Genomic DNA, 18,979 nt, shown 5'->3' on the forward strand with positions numbered 1-18,979 from the left:
CGATCGGGGGTCTCTCTCAATCAAACGGGGCGAGCCCCGCACCGCCCAGTGGCCCCAATCAAAATGACCTTCATTCCTTTGCATCCCCTCAAACGCAGTGACAGCCCCGAGGCCCCCCCGCCCCGCTGTGACCCCTCCCTCCTCGGACACCCCCAGGCCCCCTGCCCGCTGTGACCCCTTGGACAGCCCTGCCTCGGCCCTGCCGCCCTGCGGCCCCGCCCCGCCGCCGCCAAGCCCCGCTCCCTCCCGAACCAGGCCCCTCCCGTCTCGCAGGTTCCCGGCTCAGCAGCTCAAGCCCCGCCCCCTCCCCAGCTGCCCTCCTTCGATTGGGTACCGCCTCCCGCCAGTCAGCGGCGCTCCCGCCGCCCATTGGCCGCCATTGATGGGTCTGGCGCGGCGCCCGCCTCCTGCGGGCTCTGGCGGGCGCTGATTGGCCCGCGCGGCAGCGCCCCCCCCCCGGCAGGGCCGCGGTCGGTCGGGCAGGCAGAGGGGTCGGCGCCGCCATCGCCATGGGCACCCGCGACGACGAGTACGACTACCTGTTCAAAGGTACGGCCGAGGGCACCGCCACCGCCACCGCGGCCCGGGCAGCTTCGGGGCGGCCGCCGCGGCCTTTATGCGCGGGGCGGCCTTGCGGGCCCCCGGCCGGGCCTGGCGGGGAGCGGCGCGGGCCTGCCCGCCCCGCCCTGGACCTGGCCGCGGGGATCCTCGGGGGGAAGCGGGGCCGGGGCGGTGCCCGCCGGGGCCGGGGGCGGCCGCAGATCACCCGGTGTGGGGCCGCAGCTGAAAAAAACTTCAGCTTCGGTGGCGGCTCCTTGGCAGGGCCGCGCTGAGCGCCGGCACCGCCAGCCCGGGAGCGGAGCGCGTTCGTCTGGCTGTGCCCGCTGGGGGTTTCACCACCCCTGTGGGGCTGTCCAGGGCTGGGGGAGGGCTCCGTGCTGCTCCTCCCGCGCTGGCTCCGGGGGATCCCCCCGTGGGGTTTCTGTCCCGTGGGTGGCTCTCCAGCCCGTCCGGAGCCTCGGGCTGACCTTTTTCCCCGAGCCTCCCCCAGCTCAGCCCGTGTGCCCGAGGAGCGGTGCAGGTGGGTGTAACACTTCACTCTCGGTTTCCCAGCCGGTTTTGCACCAGGTCTGTCCTGTGCTAGAGTGACTCAAACCTGATTTTCACCCCCAGGAGTGCGTTCTTGGTAAGGGCAGCGCTGAAGGTGCTGTCGGTGGATGCTCAGGGGGCTGCGAGGGTCACTTGCTGCTGTGACCATTTCGCGGGAGTTTGATGTCGGGACACACCTGGACCCTCCCAAGGGCAGCAGTGATTCCACTCTTCTTGTGCACCAAAGGAGAGAGCACATCTGTGGGAAATGTCTTTGGACATTAAGGATTTAAGGATGTCTTTGCCTATTTGCTGTGTTTGTTTTACAGTCTTGAAGACAATGAGGGGAAAAACCCCTTATTTTTTTCTCCATCTATAAAGAAGAACAGCCTCCAAAAATATGCTAAACTGTCTGGGTCTAAAGTAGTTTCCTTCTGAAGTCATTCCACTGTCTGTTTCCCAGGTGGTTTAATAGCCAGGAACTTGAAAGCCTAAAAATTTTACTCCTTCTTTTCTTCCTGTGAATAGCCAATTAGGTAGGGAAAACTGCATTTGTCTTTTAAAAATACTTATGCTGCTTTGATATGTGGTTTTAATATTATCTGGAGCGAGTCTTAACCTGAAGCCATTTGGTCAGGATCTGTGCTGGGCTGGTGCTGGCACACTTTGTAGCACTCAGTGAAAACTGGGGGAGAGAATTGTCCTTTTCTGTGCTGTCTTTTGGGAGGGGTCGTTGTGTGGATGGTTTCTTAAAAAATAAATAATCAAGCCCACATAGAAACCCTTTCCTTTCTACTCATCTTTTACTTCCTTCCTTTGAGACTTTTTGGGACTAGACAAGAAATAAAATAAATGGGACCAAGTGGGATGAGGTCTCTGCTGCAGGACCAACTCCCTTTCCTTTCCATTCTGCCTCCTCCAATAGTGGAATTAAACATCAAGGGCACTTGGCACAGTAATGTCCAGGGGTTTGGTTGGCTTGTTGTTCAGCCCCTTTGTAGCTACACAAATGGATTTTGAAATCAGCTCTGTCAGTCACATGTAGTGGTCAGAGTTAGAAATAGTGGTTGTAGGAGGGTTTCAGTCTGGGAAAGTTTATCTGTATTAATTTAAGGCTTGGCCATTTCCCCTACCACTGTTTCTAAAGGAAATTTGGCTGCACTCTAATTTTAGCTTTTTGATTTGCATCCATTTGAGCAGTTTGCATCCTTGCATGGTAATTTTATTTAGGATGACTGCAGTGGTGCTCCAAAGTCACAGTTCTTGTACTTTGATATAGTAGAAGATCTGGAGCTGCTTGTACAGGAACTTCTGTCATTTAGGATGGATTGTATTAATGAGCTCGATGAAATGTTTAAAAGGCAAAGAGCTCCATTTATTGTCAGCCTCTTTGATAGGAAGTGCTGCCTCTCCATCAGTTTTTCGGGGTGAAAGTGGCCATGGATTGGCAGCAGCAGTTCCTGCGTGCAACTGGTTCTGTGTTCCCTGGTTGTGGCTGCCCATCAGTGTGAGCTCCAGGACTCCAGGACTGGACTCCAGCTCCAGGACTGGCCATTCCAGCAGGGCTGGATGAGCGTTACTGGCTTACGGGGCCCAGCACGTGGGAGGTTTGGGGGGTATGAGTGTGGTTGTAGTCAAAGCTGCTCTAATGAACTAGTGCCTCTTTATCTCAATTCCAAATTTTCCTTTCTTTGGTGAGTGTCCCCACAGTCAGAACTGCTTGTTTTGTGGATCACAACAAACTGCTGTTTGTTACCAAATTGCCCGAGCCAACTTTTGGGGGAAGGAGCCAAACTGTGTGTGCAGGGCTGGGAAGGGCAGTGAGGCTGCCCAGGGGACGTGACCCCAGCAAAGCCAGCAGTTCAGGGCTCTGCTCCCAGTTAATTTTGTAACTGGGATGGTGAAAAAATAGGAACTTTTCAGGATGAGTTTTGAACGGGTCGGTCTGGAATTGAATTCCTGACCTCTGAATAACTGTTAGAAATATAGGAAGGCTTGTACCTATCAAAATGTGATCTGTGCATTAATTTTGCTCTTGAAGATTCGCTATTATTGGGTTTTATTTTAAAAATTAAATTTGAGGTTGTGCAGATGTGTGCTGGCTCATCAAAAAAGCAGGGAAAAGCAGCAGTAGGCAAAAGAGCTTTCTTTTACCTTTGAGGGAATTTAGACTGCTCTGATTAGAGCCTCAGCCTAACAAAGGCTGTGCTTATTAAAAACAAATGCATGTCCTATTAGTCACCAATATCTGGCAACCTTATGTACTTCAGATTTATCATGAGCTCTGCTTAGGTGGTCTCTGCTAGAGGGAGTCTCAGTCTTCTTGATTGTTCAAAAGAATATATTCTTTTTTTTTTTCCAGGTTAATAAAGTACCGTATTTACAATTCTATCCTAAACTTGTTCTGTTTATTTTCCCTTTCTTTCTAACAATGAATTGCCCTGGATTTTGAATTTGGACTTTTGCTTGCTTTGTACCTGGATCCCGAGGAATGGGCGGGTGTTGGGTGGGACTGTGCTCTTGGTCTGGGTGTTGTGGGGCCTGGCCAGGCAGGGAGGCAGAGTGAGGGTGGTGACTGGGTTGGTGGATGGGTAGTGTGGTGAACAGTAATCCACCACTGGCACAGGGTGCTGGAGGAGAGGGAAATCAGGAAGGACAGGATGTAAATGGGGTGCTGAGCGAGGCTTGTCTGCGTCCTTAGAGCCATTTGATGATGACTGCTGCTAGTTATTGGTTCACATCACTTCCAAGATGAAACCAGTGCATCTTTCCATCACCAGTGTGGCCCTAAAGGCCATTTGGGGAGTGAATTCTTCAGTTCTGGTGGGGTGTGTTTAGGGACTATTGAGACTCTTAGCTCTCCTTTGGAACTTTCCTTTCTACTGTGTTATGACTTCTGAATGTGAACAGGCAATGCTGTCTGGTGACCTGTTCCCAAATTTAGAGACTTTCCCAAGATCACTTAGTCCAGTGTGTTGAAGGTTGCTCAGCTCCCATAGAAAGTAAAGGTTTGTGGGTTGTGTTTGCATGTGGGACCTCCAGCCTTGGCCTTTTTCTCCTGAAAGTGGAAATGCTCATTTAATGCTGAAGATTGAGGATTAGCAAGAGGCACTTGGAGACTGTGGGGTAGAGAGAATGTTCTTTATTGAGCTGGGATTTGGTTGCCTTCCTTTGACTTCTCAAAAATGCTCTCCTACAAGCTCTGCTGGAACATGGGGCAGCCCTGTGAAGGGAGCCTGTGAGTAACCAGCCACAGGAGTGTGGGACCCCTGGAATTTTCTTCCTGTGACAGATGGAATTAATGACCGAGGAGCTGTTTATGCCCAAAAATAATATAATTTTAAAATGCCAGAGGATGGGAGGTGACCAGAACCTGGAGAAGCAGCTGTGCTTTCTGCAGCTGCAAATTCTTGGGAAATTGGGAAGGTAACTTCCTTCAGAAACAGTTGGAAACTTCAGGGGTTTTCCCAGCTGGTCTAGCTCGTGGATGTTCTTACCTTTGGCTCTGGTCAGGGCTTTGCTGTAGGATGGAGCCCACTGCAGCCAGCAGATCCCTGTGCAAGGTGGGTGACCTCTGGCCCGTTCTGGGAACACCCCATGGAATTAGTGATGAAAACCTGTTTGTCTGGAAAATAAAGCTAACAGAATCCTAGAGTTAGAACTCGCAATGAAATCTTTTTTTATCTCTCTGTTCTCATACCCTAAAAAATGGGTTAGGCAGTTTGCCCAGGAAGGCACTGAGCTGGTTTGGGCTGTCCCGGGTGGGCAGCTGTGGTGCCTTCCACGATCTGCTGGCTGCCCCTTGCTTCCTCTGTTGTGATTTGCCTGTTCAGCTGTGCTCACACAATTGTCTGTCTGTGCTGTCAGGCAGATGAGATGCTGGGGGGGCCATCCAGAGCATTTCAACAATCCCCCCTGTTGCAGCAGAGCCAGGGGCCAGCAGCAGCCCCGGGAATGTGTTCCAGGGGCGGGGAGGCAGCGAGCTGGAGCAGGGCCCTGCTAGAGCTGCATCCTCAAACAATGGCCTGAGCAGAGAAAAGCTGTAATAACACTGAAAGGCAAGTACAATCCTTGGCCCTGCGAGAACGCTGGTGAGCTCATCCTGGAAGTGTGCGATGAGAAGATTCTTCTGTGATTGTGGAGGGGTTGGGAGTGTTTTTTGCCCATGTCTGCTTTTCTGTAGGAAAAACAGATCATATGAATGAGGAAGATCAGCAAATCTGTACTTTGAACTTAAGTAGGGAATATTCCCAAGGCTGAAGGAAGCTCCCAGAGACTGGCTGCCTTTTTTCCTTCTGCTTGAGCCAGGCCACTTGAATTCCAAAGCGTGTGTGATACAGAGTTTGTGGAGCCAAAGGGAGGGTGGCTCAGCTGCTTCAGCCTTGTTCCTGTTTCTTGCTCTTGTCGATAAGCCCCAATGTAGAGGGAACCTCCTACCACAAGATGTACCTTTTGTTTTCACAATTCCTTCCAGGAATGCCGGGCACTGTGTGCTGAAGATCTCCCTGCACTAACATTTTTCTGTTAACATGGCAACACTGCGTGTGGAGGCAGAGCTTGTAGCTCATCTCTTGCTTCTCATGCAGCCTACTAGAACTTGTTTTGCTGGATGAAGTTCTACTTTGCTTTGTATCTTGCTTGTAGTATCAGACGTCTCCTGTTTCCTCCTTTTTGTGGTGAACGTATTTATGAATTAAATTATTGGAATAAAATGCCCTGTATGACTCCAGCAGGGACTGCAAATAATTGTTTACTTGGGTGTTTTGTGTTTTTAATGAAAACAGAGCAGGTTTATACTGTACAGAGGCTTTTGTTGGGCAGACAGGGGTCCTGTTGCCATGTTCTTGCCCGTAGTGTTTCTTAAAATGTGGCTTGCAGCCTTCCTCTGCCAAAGGACATCTCTTATCTCTGCCTGCTGAGATGTCTGGGGCCTCCAAAGCACCTTTGGCTTTGACAGTTGCTGTAGCAATGTCCCATTTCCACCTCCGAGTATTGAACAGCTGCTCCCTACGAAGCAGCTTGGGGTGGTTTTGGGGCTGAGGAAAGCAAGCTGTGTGTAGTAAAGTCTGAGATGCTGCCCTCAGACTCTCTCCCATGTTTGTGTGGCTGCACAGTTGCTGTGGGTGCCGCCTGCCAGGCCACACTGCGGGGCCAGGGAGGCGTTAATTGTGACAGTAATGTCTCTTCTTTCAGTTGTGTTGATTGGAGACTCTGGAGTTGGGAAGAGCAATCTTCTGTCACGCTTCACACGCAATGAGTTCAATCTGGAGAGTAAGAGCACCATTGGGGTGGAATTTGCCACCAGGAGCATCCAGGTGGACGGGAAGACGATAAAAGCCCAGATCTGGGATACTGCAGGACAGGAGCGATACCGCGCCATTACCTCAGCGTGAGTACTTGCCTTTGCTCAGGACTCTGGCAGAGATGCTGCAGATAAATTTATGGGCAGAGAAGTAATGAAACATTTGAGACATGTGACAAGATCGTTGTGACAGACTCCAGTGTGAATCCCACTCATGAGATAGCAAATACTTTTGTTGTGTTCCTTGGTTAATATAATGAAAGTAATTTTTAGATTCTCAAGTTACTATTATAGGAGCAAATGATAGCTTAAATCAAAAGTGTGGGAGATTCTGTCTGAGTCTTGTGATGTGTTTTTTTGCCTGCCCTGGCTGTGCTGTGTTCATCAGGTGCAGTGAGTGTCATTTTGGGCGGAAGCAGGGTACTGTTGGCATCAAGTTTTGGTCCAGGCATGGTGGGTTACTGTAATACCCGTGGCATGGGGGCTCTGCTGTCCCCTCAGTCTCAAGATTGAGGGTATTTTTAGGACAGTCTGCAGCCACAAATTCCCTTGAAATCTCAATGACTTTAAATTAGTCACAGCCCTGAAAATCAGGTCCAGGAGTGCCCACGCTGAATAGCCAGGAAGTAGGAAGACAACTGTGATAGTACTGACTCTGCAGCATCAGGCACATCCCTGGTTAGAACAGGGTGGTGAGAAGCTTTCACCTGTGGCACCTTGTTAATCCACAGAGTGTCTTAAGATGTACCTCTGGGTGTACCTGTTTCTATGAAGGTACATAGAAAAAACTGTCTGGAAGAGGACAAAAAGCAAACCCTCTGGTCAGGCCTGGTTCTCCAGGCAATCTTCTGATCAGTCAGTTGATTTTTTGTTACGTTACAGATGTGTAGCAGTTTCTAAAGGTAAAAACCTGTTTCTGAGTCATGCACAAATTGAGCCACTTTCATTAAACTCAAGGTAAGGGGAACTTTGTCAAGATGGGGGAAAACCTGGAGAACCTGGAGCCCGTAGGGAGCAAGCTATAGGGAAAGGGATGCAGACCCAAAGCAATGCAGAAGCAGGTTTAAGTGGCAATTTCAGACTGCATCTTTTCCAGAACTGTTGGTGTGGTTTTCAGGATTTTTTGATGACCCTTGAATTGTTCTTTCTGCTGTATAAACTGTTGCTGATTCTGGTTCAACAACAACAGGCTTGGCTGCTGGGAGCCAGTGCAGCTGCAGTCCTGTGATCCTGCCTGTCCTCTGTGCTGGCAGGAGCTGCTGCTCCACACACGGCTCAGCCAGTTCTGCCTGCCCGGCCAGCAGGGACAGGGAAATGTTTTCTGCTGACTTGGTGCCCTGACTCGGTTCAACAACGTGTCAGGCAGGTGCTGGTAGGATTGTGTGGAAGAGAGATATGGACATTATAGGATTGATGACACAGACTGGCTTGTGTGGTGCTGAGCCCTTGGCTTGTGCTGAAATGGGCCCAAACCTGCCCCGAGAGAGCAAACCCTGTTCTTGGATTAGGTATGGATAGTGACAATGTAGCCCAGAGTCCCCTCTTTAATTCGTAAGAGAGGCAGGAGATATTTGAAGGATCAGGAACAAATACTGACATTTTACTAAGGACTATTTTCCTAGTGGAAGGCTAAGTTATAACTTCACAAAACATCCCAGCAGTACCACTTCTGAAATGGTGAGTTTGTGTGCCCTCTGTTTGAGCAGACTGAAAACGTCCTGGGCTCTGCAGGCTCTCCAGCATTTTGGTACATACACTGGCTATTTTTAGAAATGCCAGTAGAAAAAATAGCAGCATTTGGAACTTGGTTTTGGGCTTAAAAAAAATCCCCCAACAGCAGTATTTTCATCAGCACAACTTTTTCCAAAGTGGAAAGCAGTGTAGAAGAGCCAGTGCCGGGTTTGTCGGTGTGCCTGGGACCAAGCTCTGGGTAAAGGCTGTGCCTCGTGGTTGCAGATATTACCGGGGTGCTGTCGGGGCCCTGCTGGTCTATGACATTGCCAAACACCTCACCTACGAGAACGTGGAGCGCTGGCTGAAGGAGCTGCGGGACCACGCCGACAACAACATCGTCATCATGCTGGTGGGCAACAAGAGCGACCTGCGCCACCTGCGCGCCGTGCCCACCGACGAGGCCCGCGCCTTCGCAGGTTGGTACAGCCAGGGCAGCACGAGCCTCTGGGGCAGAGCCCACTGTTCTGCCAGCTCAGCTCTCGCCTCAGGGTTTAGTTTGGACCCTAAAAAAAAACCCCACATTTTAAGATTTTTTTTTTTAGTTAAAATAACTTGGCTTGTTAACTTGCGTGTGTGGTTTGGGTTTTTGTTTTTGGTTGTTGTGTGGTTTGTTTTTTTTTTAATGGTTATTTTTGGTCTGGGTTTCTCTGTTCTTTAAATCTAGTGGTAGTACATATTTTTGAAACACTGTCCTTGAGCTGCCTGATAGCTGAAGATTAAACACTTCCTCTAACAAGGCTAGAAACAGCAAGCAACATTTAGAAGAGAAAATGCCACAATAGAAACAAAAAGTACCACAGGACAAAATATCTTTCCTTCCTTCCTAGAGGCCTGGTTCTGCTGAATAGATATCAATGTGCACAGCTGCAAATGAATGCTGAACCTTGTCTTAGATGGGGTGGTTTCTGCTCCAGAGCATTGATGCACACAGAGAGCAGTGTCATCTAGTCTCACTGAAGTGCAGCAATCATCAGACTTGAAAATGATCAGTTGTTGGGAGAAGCCACGTGGGTTATGTGAGCTGCTGCCACTGCATTCCTTCTCCCTTCCTTACCTGTCAGAGCACTGGTCAAATACTCTTTGGCCCCTAAAGGCCTGGGGACATTCAGCTGACTTTTGTGGGGCTGTCAAGCTTGGAGGTGGAATTTAAATGTACAGCCTTTAAAATACCTCTCGAAATATTAGCAGGGCTTGCTTAAACACGCTTGCTGAAGTTTGTACAGCCACTTTAAATGTTCAGATGAATGAGAAGTGACATTTATCTAAGAGAAGCAAAACAAGTTGGGGAGTGCCCCAGATAGCCTGTTAGTTTGGTCACTTGGTTCAGCTTCTTATTTTTTGCCCCTGACTCTCTACTGAGGCTGTTTGAAATCACCAGTGATGGTCCTCGGGCTGCTGTTTAAGCTCTGTGACAGAAATTTTCCTGTTCCTGGGCAGATGGAACAGAACCATTCTAGGTGTGAAGTTTGGGTGTCAATCACTTTCTTTTTTAATTAAAAAAAATCTTTTGCATTGTAAGAGGAAAGGAGAAAATGGACTGTATTACACGGGGTTATTGTGATTTGGGTCTGGTTAGGAAAGTGTAGGTCTGTTGATCTTCCTGGGGTGGCAGAGGAGAATTGTGGCTCTCTGGCAGCTGAGGTGCTTGTGCCAGGGCTCTTGCTCAAGGTACTTCTGGGTGTGATCTGTAGCCAGAGTAGAATGATATTTGGTGTTGCTTGACTGAGCAAGGGCTGCAGTGGAAAATGTTCTCACACTGTGGGCAAAGGAGATGTTGCTGAAACACAGCAGCTAAATGTGTAACAAAGTGTTCCTTGTGTAACAGGGAAAAGGAAAAAACAACTGTGCACTGGCTGGTTTGGCCTAAAAATAAAGGTAAAAACCTCAAAGTAAAAATGAAATAAAGTGTTATTAAAGTTTTTAACTGAACAACTTTTTATTTATTACAGAAAAAAATAACTTATCTTTTATTGAAACATCTGCTCTGGATTCAACAAATGTAGAAGAAGCCTTCAAGAACATCCTTACAGGTAGGGTTTGTTGTGGATTCAGAGGAGCTCCTGAGGTGGTGGATCTTCTTCATGGGCACGTTTTGCAGTTATCTGGAATGTTTTGGAGATGAATACTGGGAATGATGGTTAGTTTCCAAGCCTTCTGACCTTACCTTTGTGTTCTGCCTCCCACTGCACACATACCTGTCTGCCCAAGGAGAGGGTTTCTGTCTCCTGATGCTCCATAAATTCATGCTTTGGCAATAGCTCTGCTGTAAAGGAGAAGCAGCAGTTTTGTGCCTGCAGGAAATCTCAGCAGTGAAGCCACAGCCGTGCTGGGAAGTTAAAAGTTCCAATGTCTTCTCTTGCACCAGCGCAAGCTGGTACTTCTGTCAGGCTGCTGAGCTCCTGTTCTCAGCTGGTGGCAGGGGCTGCAGGGGACTGTGCACCAACAGCATCTTCTGCAGAGAAGGACCTGGGGGTCCTGGTGGGTGACAAGCTGACCGTGAGCCAGCCGTGTGCCCTCGGGGCCAGGAGGGCCAATGGGATCCTGGGAGGCATTGGGAAGAGCATTGGCAGCAGGTCAGGGAGGGGTTCCTGCCCCTCTGCCCGGCCCTTGGGAGGCACTTCTGGAGAGCTGTGTCCAGTTTGGGACTCCTCAGGATGAGAGAGACAAGGAGCTCCTGGAGAGGGTCCAGTGGAGGCCACAAAGATGATGAGGGGTCTGGAGCACCTCCCTTATGAGGGAAGACTGAGGGAACTGGGCTAGTCTAGAGAAGAGAAGGCTGAGAGAGATCCTCATCAGTCCATCCAAATATTTCCAGGAGGTGTCAGAGGATGGTGCCAGACTCTTTTCAGTGCTGCCCAGCGACAGCAATGAGCACTGAGGAGCAGTGGCCATAAACTCAGACACAAGAAGTTCCACCTTAACATGAGGAAGAACTTCTTTCCATGGAGGGTGGCGGAGCCCTGGAACAGCTGCACAGAGGGGATGTGGAGTCTCCCTCTCTGGAGGCATTCCAAATCCACTTGGACATGTTCCTGTGTCACTTGCTCCCCATGACCCTGCCTTGGAAGGGGGTTGGACTGAATGATCTCCAGAGGTCCCTTCCAACCCCAACTATTCTGTGATTCTGTGAAGCTGATATCTCAAAGCAGTGTCCCACTCTGAAAAAAGTAATTGGCAAAGAACCCTTAAAGATCTTATCTGAATAGGAAGAGGGAGATCAGACAGGTATTGGATTACTGCTCTATTTCTGTCTACACCAAGAGAGTTGAATCTTGTCTATAGAGGGGACAGTTTATCAGTGTGTTTGTTCTGTCTCCTGAAAAACTCTTTAAGGTCCATACAATGAACACAAAGAGTTGGCAAGATCCAATTCCTTACTAGAGCTGAATTCTGGGCCAATTAACTGTCTCTATAGTCTTGTCCCTGTACACTGTTTTGGGAAGTTGTGCTTGATCTACATGTCCCACAACATCTCAAGATGGGCATTTTCTGAGCTTTCTTTGACCAGATATTGATTTCAGTTAAACAAGAACAAGCCTTTGTTCTGGTTCTACTTAATTATGGAGCAGTGTGTGGTCTATGTTGCTTATTGGATGCTGACCGAAAAAACTGGCTTTGCCTTATTGTTTCTTGATTATGCATCAGTGAGAGTCTATTACTGGGAAAAAACCTGAGCATTAATAAGGTGAATTCTGAAGGCAAGCTCTTTTGGGTTCCTTTTGCAGGGGTGGGCAGGGAAGCACTACAAAGCATTGGGGTCACCAAGTCTGGTGCTGGCCAACTGTTGGTAACAGAAATGTGTTGCAATTAGAGGAAGATCACAGAATCCTAAAATGGTTTTGGGTTGGGAGGGACCTTAAAGCTCATCTTGTTCCAGTCCCTGTCGTGGGCAGAGACCCCTTCCAGCAGCCCAGGTTGCTCCAAACCCTGTCCAACCTGGCCTTGGACACTTCCAGGGATCCAGGGGCAGCCACAGCTGCTCTGGGCAACCTGTGCCAGGGCCTCATCACCCTCATAGGGGAGAATTTCTTCCCAGTATCCCATCTCACCCTGCCCTGTGTCAGTGGGAAGCCATTCTCCCTTGTCCTGTCTCTCCATCCCTTGTCCCCAGTCCCTCTCCAGCTCTCCTGAAGCCCCTTTAGGCACTGGAAGTCCTCAGTAAGGTCTCCCTGGAGCCTTCCCTTCTCTAGCCTGAACACCCCCAATTCTGCCCCCAGGGTGCCCAGGAAGAGGCAGGCAGGAGAAAAAGGGTAACCAAGCTGGTTCTGTAAGTAAAGAGCTTGGCAGACTGGGAATGGGGTGTCTCTGCTGCCCAGCAAGATTTGTGTTATTAGAGCTACTGGTGAAGCAACTGGAGAGTGAGGCAGAGCTGCCCAGTGCTGGGGCTGATCCACTGCTGATCTGGGACCCTTGGCTGGACCTGAGGGAACTTCCCTGGCAGTTGGAGACAGTGTCCGTGGTTTCAGTGCTCTGAGCACAGTTCATCAATTGCCATCCATCCTGTCTGCTGTTGTACTGTAGTCCTGAGGCTGACCCTGGCTAGAGGAGCTGGCCTGAGGCTGCTCTAGGAGGGCCCTGGTGCTGTGACAGGACTCAAGCTGAGGTCAGGCCTGAACTCAAACCCCTCTCTCTTAGCAGCATCCCGGGCTCCCAAAAGTGTTGAGATTGTCCAGTTCAGGTAGTGTGTGGTTCAGGACTGGTTAGTCCTGAAAAGGCTATTCCTAAAGTGTTTACCTGGGGGAGAATCATCCTTCTGAGAGAGGAGAAGAAACCTGGAAAAATGTGCTGTGTAGAGCAGTGAGTTGGGAACCACTGCAGGGGACTTGGAGGAGGGAAGAGGGTGGGAACAGTGGGGCAGGAATTTCCTTACTGCCCACTAGTTTGAGATCAGTAAAGACTGGAAGGAAAAAACCCACAAAACACCCCAAAGAGGTGCTAACCTGAGGTGGAGGGGGCTTGGCAATGGCTTTGAACAGCTTGTGTTCAAATACAGCACTGAGCAGGAAAGAAAGAGGATGTGACTGCCTCTGAGCAGCTCTCCTCATCCCCTTCAGCAAAGAGCTGTAGGCAACCAGCGGCAGAGATTGGCCTTGGGTTCAAGGTTTCCATTTCCAACAACATAGATACATGCAGCTTCTTAAAAAACAAAAAAAAAGCCTAACAAAAGCCCACCATAAACCATCCCTGCAGAGTCCCCCATGATTCTGAATCCTTACCAAAGGCTCTGGGTGTTGCTGTTTTGGGGCTGTGGCTGTGTGAATGTGACCATAATATTTACCACAGACTTCCAGGGAGGTACTTGCCCTTTTCCTGTTTCACAATGGAGGGAAGTCGGAACACAGGCTCTAGTCAGTGAAATAAGTAATTTAAAAACCTTTCAACTTGTATTATTTCTGCTAACTCTGCAGTTGAAATGGTTGGTTTCTGAAAGCTTTTAAACCGGCAGCGTCTCTTCAGTGGTTACAGCTTTGTGGCTCCCTGTGCTTTCAGCCATAAACTAATTTGAGTCCAATGAATTAATTTGCATCAACACAGCGTTTTATGGATCCATGTGGCTTTTTACTGTCATAAGTGGGGAAACTGATCTCTTGCAGAGAGGAGCATTGCTGTTCTTTGGTGGTAGCAGCTTCCCAGGAGCTGAGGTGGGAAGCAGGGAACTGTCACTGCTGCTGTGCAGGATGTTTCCCAGCATCCTGGTGATTGGCATTTCTAGAGTATATTTCCTTTTTTTTTTTTGTTTTTAATCAAAAAGATTCTCTATTTAGAAATGAGCATTCCTGCTCCTTTCCCATTTAATAGTCCCCATGTCCATGGAGTAATTGAAAAAGAACAGGATAGGAGGTGCTGCTGTGGAAGACAGTGAGGATTATTGTCTTAATAACTTTTCCAGGCTGAGCTGGCTGACCCATTCCAGAGCTGGAAAAGCCAGCCAGATGTTGCATGTCACATCTGCTCAGACTAGATTCCCTAGCTAAATTTCCTCCTGGGGTTCTCTGGTGTTCTTGGTCAGCCTGGCCCGTGCCCCCAGGCTCTAACCGCTGTGTTCTTTGCAGAAATCTACCGCATCGTGTCGCAGAAGCAAATCGCCGACCGGTCCGCGCATGACGAGTCCCCCGGCAACAACGTTGTCGACATCAGTGTCCCACCCACCACCGACGGACAGAAATCCAACAAACTCCAGTGCTGTCAGAACCTGTGACCCTCTGTAGATGACTCTCGTGCCCTTCACTTCGTCTGTGCTTCATTTAGAAACTTGTGTGCACTTCTTATCTCCTGTGATTCAGTGACTCCCTCCTCCCTCCTTTACTCCATTCCCGAATCTCCCCTCTCATATTAGAGCTTTAATTGTAGGGCTAACATCCCCCTGCCTCTGAAACCCCTTCCATGTGGTGACTTTTGGGCTTGAAATGTAGTCACTGATCTGATAGACATGTTTGTGTTGGAACATCTGCTGCTGGATATTATCCCATGGAACGCTCTTCTCAAATGGGTTTGTTTTGTTTTTGTTGGGGAATTTTTTTTTTTTTTTTGAGTTTGGTGGTTTGGGGTTTGTTTTTGTTTTTTTCTTTTGGTGGTTGTTTATTTTTGGGAAAGGAACCATGGGGACTTGACTCTAACAGTTGAAGAAATAACTACATTTAGGTGACAAGGTTTTTTCCTCCCATAGTCAGATATTTTTTTTCTTGTGTTTCTGTAAACATGGGGGAGAAATTAAACTAGCTATCCTACCAAATGCTCTGTTTTCTGTCCTGATAAAGTCTCACAGTGAGGATTTTAGTGGCTGCACACACATAAGAAAGCTGTTGAAAATAACATTACTTATTCTGTAATTACCCCTAATACAGTTAGTCTGGCTGTGTAGTTTACTGTTTCCTGCTTGGGAAATCTTTCTCTATTCTTGTTTTATTTGGGAACAATGAAGTATGTCTGCATTGCTTTCTCTGCCACCATGAATGCCTGTGCAGGCTTTATGAAGTGGTTTAATATTTATTCATAGCTTATGTTAATCAGTTAACATTATTGTACAGTAAGTGCCAGCGTATTGATTTCAGAAACCTTTTGCAACCTGTATAAGTAGGCTTCTTTTGTACTGTAGGTCAGTGTCTGAAAGCAGGATCTGCTCTAGTTCCAGGGTTTTTTGCATGCTGCTTTTTCTCTAGATCTCTCCCGCCCCTGTTTGAGTGAGTGAAGCAATATTTCCATGTCACGTATATACCTGCACTTGTAAGGGTTTTGGTTGTTGTAGAGAAACACAATACTTTATACATTTTGTAAAACTTCTGCAGATCCATAGCATCTGGAATTTTCTCTTCATGATCTTTCACTATTGACCTCTAGGAAAATGCATATTAGGGTTTCACATAATAACTACTAACCTGTTGTTTTCCTCTTAACTGTTTTACTGAACTGCAGACTGTAATTCTTAAATGATTGTACTCCACTGATGTAACAGATTTGTCATCAGCAGGGCTAACTACTCTAATTCTTTGTTGTGCTGAATGGGAAGAATGTTACCACAACTTTGTGTAGCCAGTCTCTTGCTTGCTTGTGCAAATCTCCTCTGATGGCTTTTCATCACTCACTAGCTCTGGCACACTTGCATCCCCTCTGGTATCTGCTGAATGTTATGGTGGCACATACTGGGTAAAATGATCTCAAGGAAGAGCTGGAGACCATCTGCTGCTCCCTGAAGGCTCGTGGGGCCTTTTGCAGTGAGTTTTTGCTCTGTATTCTGAGCCTGTACCTCACTGGATGAATCCCAGCTGCATATTAGTGAGTTGATATTTCCTTTCTGATACCAAGCAAATATGAAACTGTGAATTGTGCTTGAAGGGGAAATCTGACATTCCAGTCTCAACTGTTCTGTCTGGTTACGTAATAAAATTAAGGGCGGTTAACTCTGATGGCTTTTCTTTTATAAGATTTCCAGACCAATGCCTTTAATTTTGTACTGTGTACACTGAGAGGGCTCCAGCTCACAGCACAGGATGCACATGGTGCCTGGCACTTCCACTCTTCACCTTTGTTTGGAGGGTACATTCAGGGGGAAGGGGTGCATGCTTGCAGCCTGATGCCCTTGTATGAGGGTATGAATTCCTCTTTGGGCATCACAGTGCTCCTCCTTAAGGGTGTCCCAGTTTGAGAAGCACTTTCAACACTTGATATTTACTTCAGTAGCATTCTGTTGAGAGAAGGTGGGAACTGGGGTGTCTCCTTTCTGGTGGTCCTAGAGCAGAATATAACATGCAGTCAGTGTTTAGACAGCTGGCAGTGAGAGAATGGAAAACTCGGAAATAGTGAAAATACTTCATTCAAGAACAAGTGGGCACTAGTGGAGCTGGGCTCCTTAATTTTTGAACACACTTTTTATAAAGAAATTACTTGGATAGCATGAGGAGGAATTGTGCTGGTAAGAAGACTCCTTAGTTCAGGGTGATGTATTAACACGCTTACTCTGCAAGTCCTGTTCTTAACATGAAGTTTCTAGAATCAGACTGGTCTGGTGTAAGAAGCTGAGAAGCAGTTTAGTCACTTCCTTGTTTCTTAAGACATTTTCTTTAGCCTTCGACGTTGTGGAAGGCTCTAAACTTTGCCTCAGAGTCCCAGTGAAAGGTCCATGTCTAGGGCTTAAGTTAAACTTATGGGTATTGAGGAGCTCTCGCACTGTGCATTGACCAAAGGCTCAGTGCTGGTGGCTCTCAGCCCTGTTCTGTTGTGTTTGAGATCTCTGGTGTGACAGGGAGAGGCCTCCTGCCCTGTGCTGGGGCACCTGGGCTGTGGGCAGTGTGTGTGTGCACGTGTGCCCACCTGTAGCTCATGTAAGGGGCGGGAGCTGAGCGGGATTTTATCTGCTGTGGTCCCTCTGTTTCTGAAGTGAGGTGTTGGCTCTTCCCCAGGCTCTGTGCTCCTGTCCAGGCAGAGCCACAGCCCTGCCCAGACTGAGCACAGGGCTGTTAGTGCCCATAGGACGAGGATAGTGGGCCAGTTGTGCCTGGTTAAACCATCTTCCTGTGCACGGACCAGGGAAAATGCTTTTTATCTGGAGCTCCTGAAGTCCTGCTGAAGCACTGTGCATCCTCAGAAACTCACCCACAACCCAGCCCACTTGTGGAATTGCTGGAGTTACCAAGGGGAAGACTTGGAGGAATCCTCAGAAAGCTGGAACTGCTGCAGAGCTGTCTGACATTCAGAGAAACTCTCCAGTAGCCCAGACTCCTTAACTGTGTTTTCCTGTTGTAAAAATGACTGGTTAGATGTAACCTCACCTGGACTGCTTCATCCTGCAGCTTTGCTGGCTCTGTGTCTCTCAGTATTACTGTCAGGAAAAGAGAAAAGGTTCCATCCCTCTTCCATCTTTCATAAGGGATTTGAAGGTAAAATTTGGCTTATGTAAAACTCCTGATGACAGGAAGCTGCCTGTGAAAGAAGGAATGTGTGCTCTGCTTGCTTTACTTGGTTGCTGAGAATGGCTTTCCTTTAACTATTGGAAGATAACACTACAGAGCCCCGGGTGCTCCCCACCTGTGCCAGTAACACAAACATCAGCCCAAGGCTCCTGGTATCCAGAACAGCTCCTTTAACACAGAACTAGGCAGGAGTGTCCTGCTGTCTCTCCTGTTAGTGATGGGGAGGACAAAGACCAAAATTCACACATCAAAGTGATTTGGTCCTCAGCACACAAACAGCTAATTGGTAAAATAAATTTTTTGGGTAGATGGATCAATCAGACCTCTTCCTGCTGAGCCAGTGCTTACAGACAGGTGAGTTAGTCTGGGATCTCCACTGAGAGCTGGAGCCTGCACAGGACAAGGAAGTTTTGTTCATAGAGAAGTTTTAAAGCTCTGTACTTGTATAAATGTAAAAATCCAGTTGCTAAGTGACTGCTTGCTGCTTTGTTAAAGAGATTTTAGTGTGTGCTGTGGAGACCAACATTTGGTAGGAGGAAAAGGCACTTTGATGCCTTCTGGCATCAAACCCTGTGGCAGGTTAGTTCCAAAAGGTGGTGTATCCCAGAGATGTCCCTGTTCAGGTGCTGTTCTGTGACCCCCCAGTACGTGGAAGGGCTGGGGACGGGCAGAGAGCTCTTGGCTGGGCGTGGTAGGGGTTGGTCTGTGCCTTTATGGGAATCAGTCACTGACCAGAAACTGTTAGAAAAATGTACAGGAGGGATTTTTGCTCCCTGGGGCTTTGATCTCTGTGTTCTGTACCACCTCAGAGGTGTGGGTGGGATCTGTTTGTGGCTGGGGCCTGCCAGGGCTTGGTGATTGCTTCCCTCCCAAGCACGAAGGAAGAACTTGCTTAGAGGTTCTGGACTCTGTAGAAGAAAAGAAGATCCCAATGAAGCAACTCGGTCACTTAGGGAGGTCTTTTTCCTTCATAAAAACTTAAACAGTATTAAAGGTAGGGGCCTGAATTTCAACTAAGAAAAATCAGGCAGTTGGAGGTGAAGACTGTCCTTCAAGTAAAACACGGTGAGCTGGGTCTGAAGGGTGGATTCTCTTGACTTGCAGACTCTTAGATACAGTTGGAATGGTGATTTGTGGAACGTTTCCATGGAGTGACTATCTGTTTCAATAAGTAACAGCAATTCCTATTTTACACTGGTCAGATAATGCACGGTAGTGTTGTCTATCAGGCTTTGTAGGCTAAAATTAGCACTGGACCTTTATGCAACCCTGAGGAGAGGTTCCTTTCATTTACTTTTACCCCTGGTTCCTGTGTTAAGTGCAATTCACTTTGTAAATACACAACATCCCTCGATTTTTGTGCATGGTTATGATGTACTGTGGATATAAAGATTGCCAAATCATCCCCGTGTGTGCGTAAAGTTCTGTTCCCGGACACGACCCTGGA

The 18,979-nt window shown here is 48.2% G+C and overlaps 1 protein-coding gene across 1 annotated transcript; it reads left to right on the plus strand.

Annotated features, from left to right (window-relative positions):
* Positions 1 to 431: 431 nt before the first annotated feature.
* On the plus strand, positions 432 to 18,935 carry RAB11B (RAB11B, member RAS oncogene family). Its single transcript, XM_050321025.1, has 5 exons — positions 432 to 549; positions 6,283 to 6,478; positions 8,348 to 8,541; positions 10,075 to 10,155; positions 14,179 to 18,935. The coding sequence occupies exons 1-5, from the start codon at positions 510 to 512 to the stop codon at positions 14,322 to 14,324; spliced, it is 657 nt and encodes a 218-aa protein (XP_050176982.1). The 5' UTR covers positions 432 to 509; the 3' UTR covers positions 14,325 to 18,935.
* Positions 18,936 to 18,979: the final 44 nt, after the last annotated feature.

Source organism: Myiozetetes cayanensis, unplaced genomic scaffold (genome assembly GCF_022539395.1).
Source record: "Myiozetetes cayanensis isolate MyiCay16 unplaced genomic scaffold, myiCay2020 scf26, whole genome shotgun sequence".
Classification (NCBI taxonomy): Eukaryota; Metazoa; Chordata; class Aves; order Passeriformes; family Tyrannidae; genus Myiozetetes; species Myiozetetes cayanensis.

Coding starts and splice junctions, on each gene's coding strand:
- RAB11B (XM_050321025.1), top strand. CDS start 510: ATGGGCACCCGCGACGACGAGTACGACTACCTGTTCAAAG. Junction 550..6,282: donor GTACGACTACCTGTTCAAAG/GTACGGCCGAGG, acceptor CTCTTCTTTCAG/TTGTGTTGATTGGAGACTCT. Junction 10,156..14,178: donor CTTCAAGAACATCCTTACAG/GTAGGGTTTGTT, acceptor TGTTCTTTGCAG/AAATCTACCGCATCGTGTCG.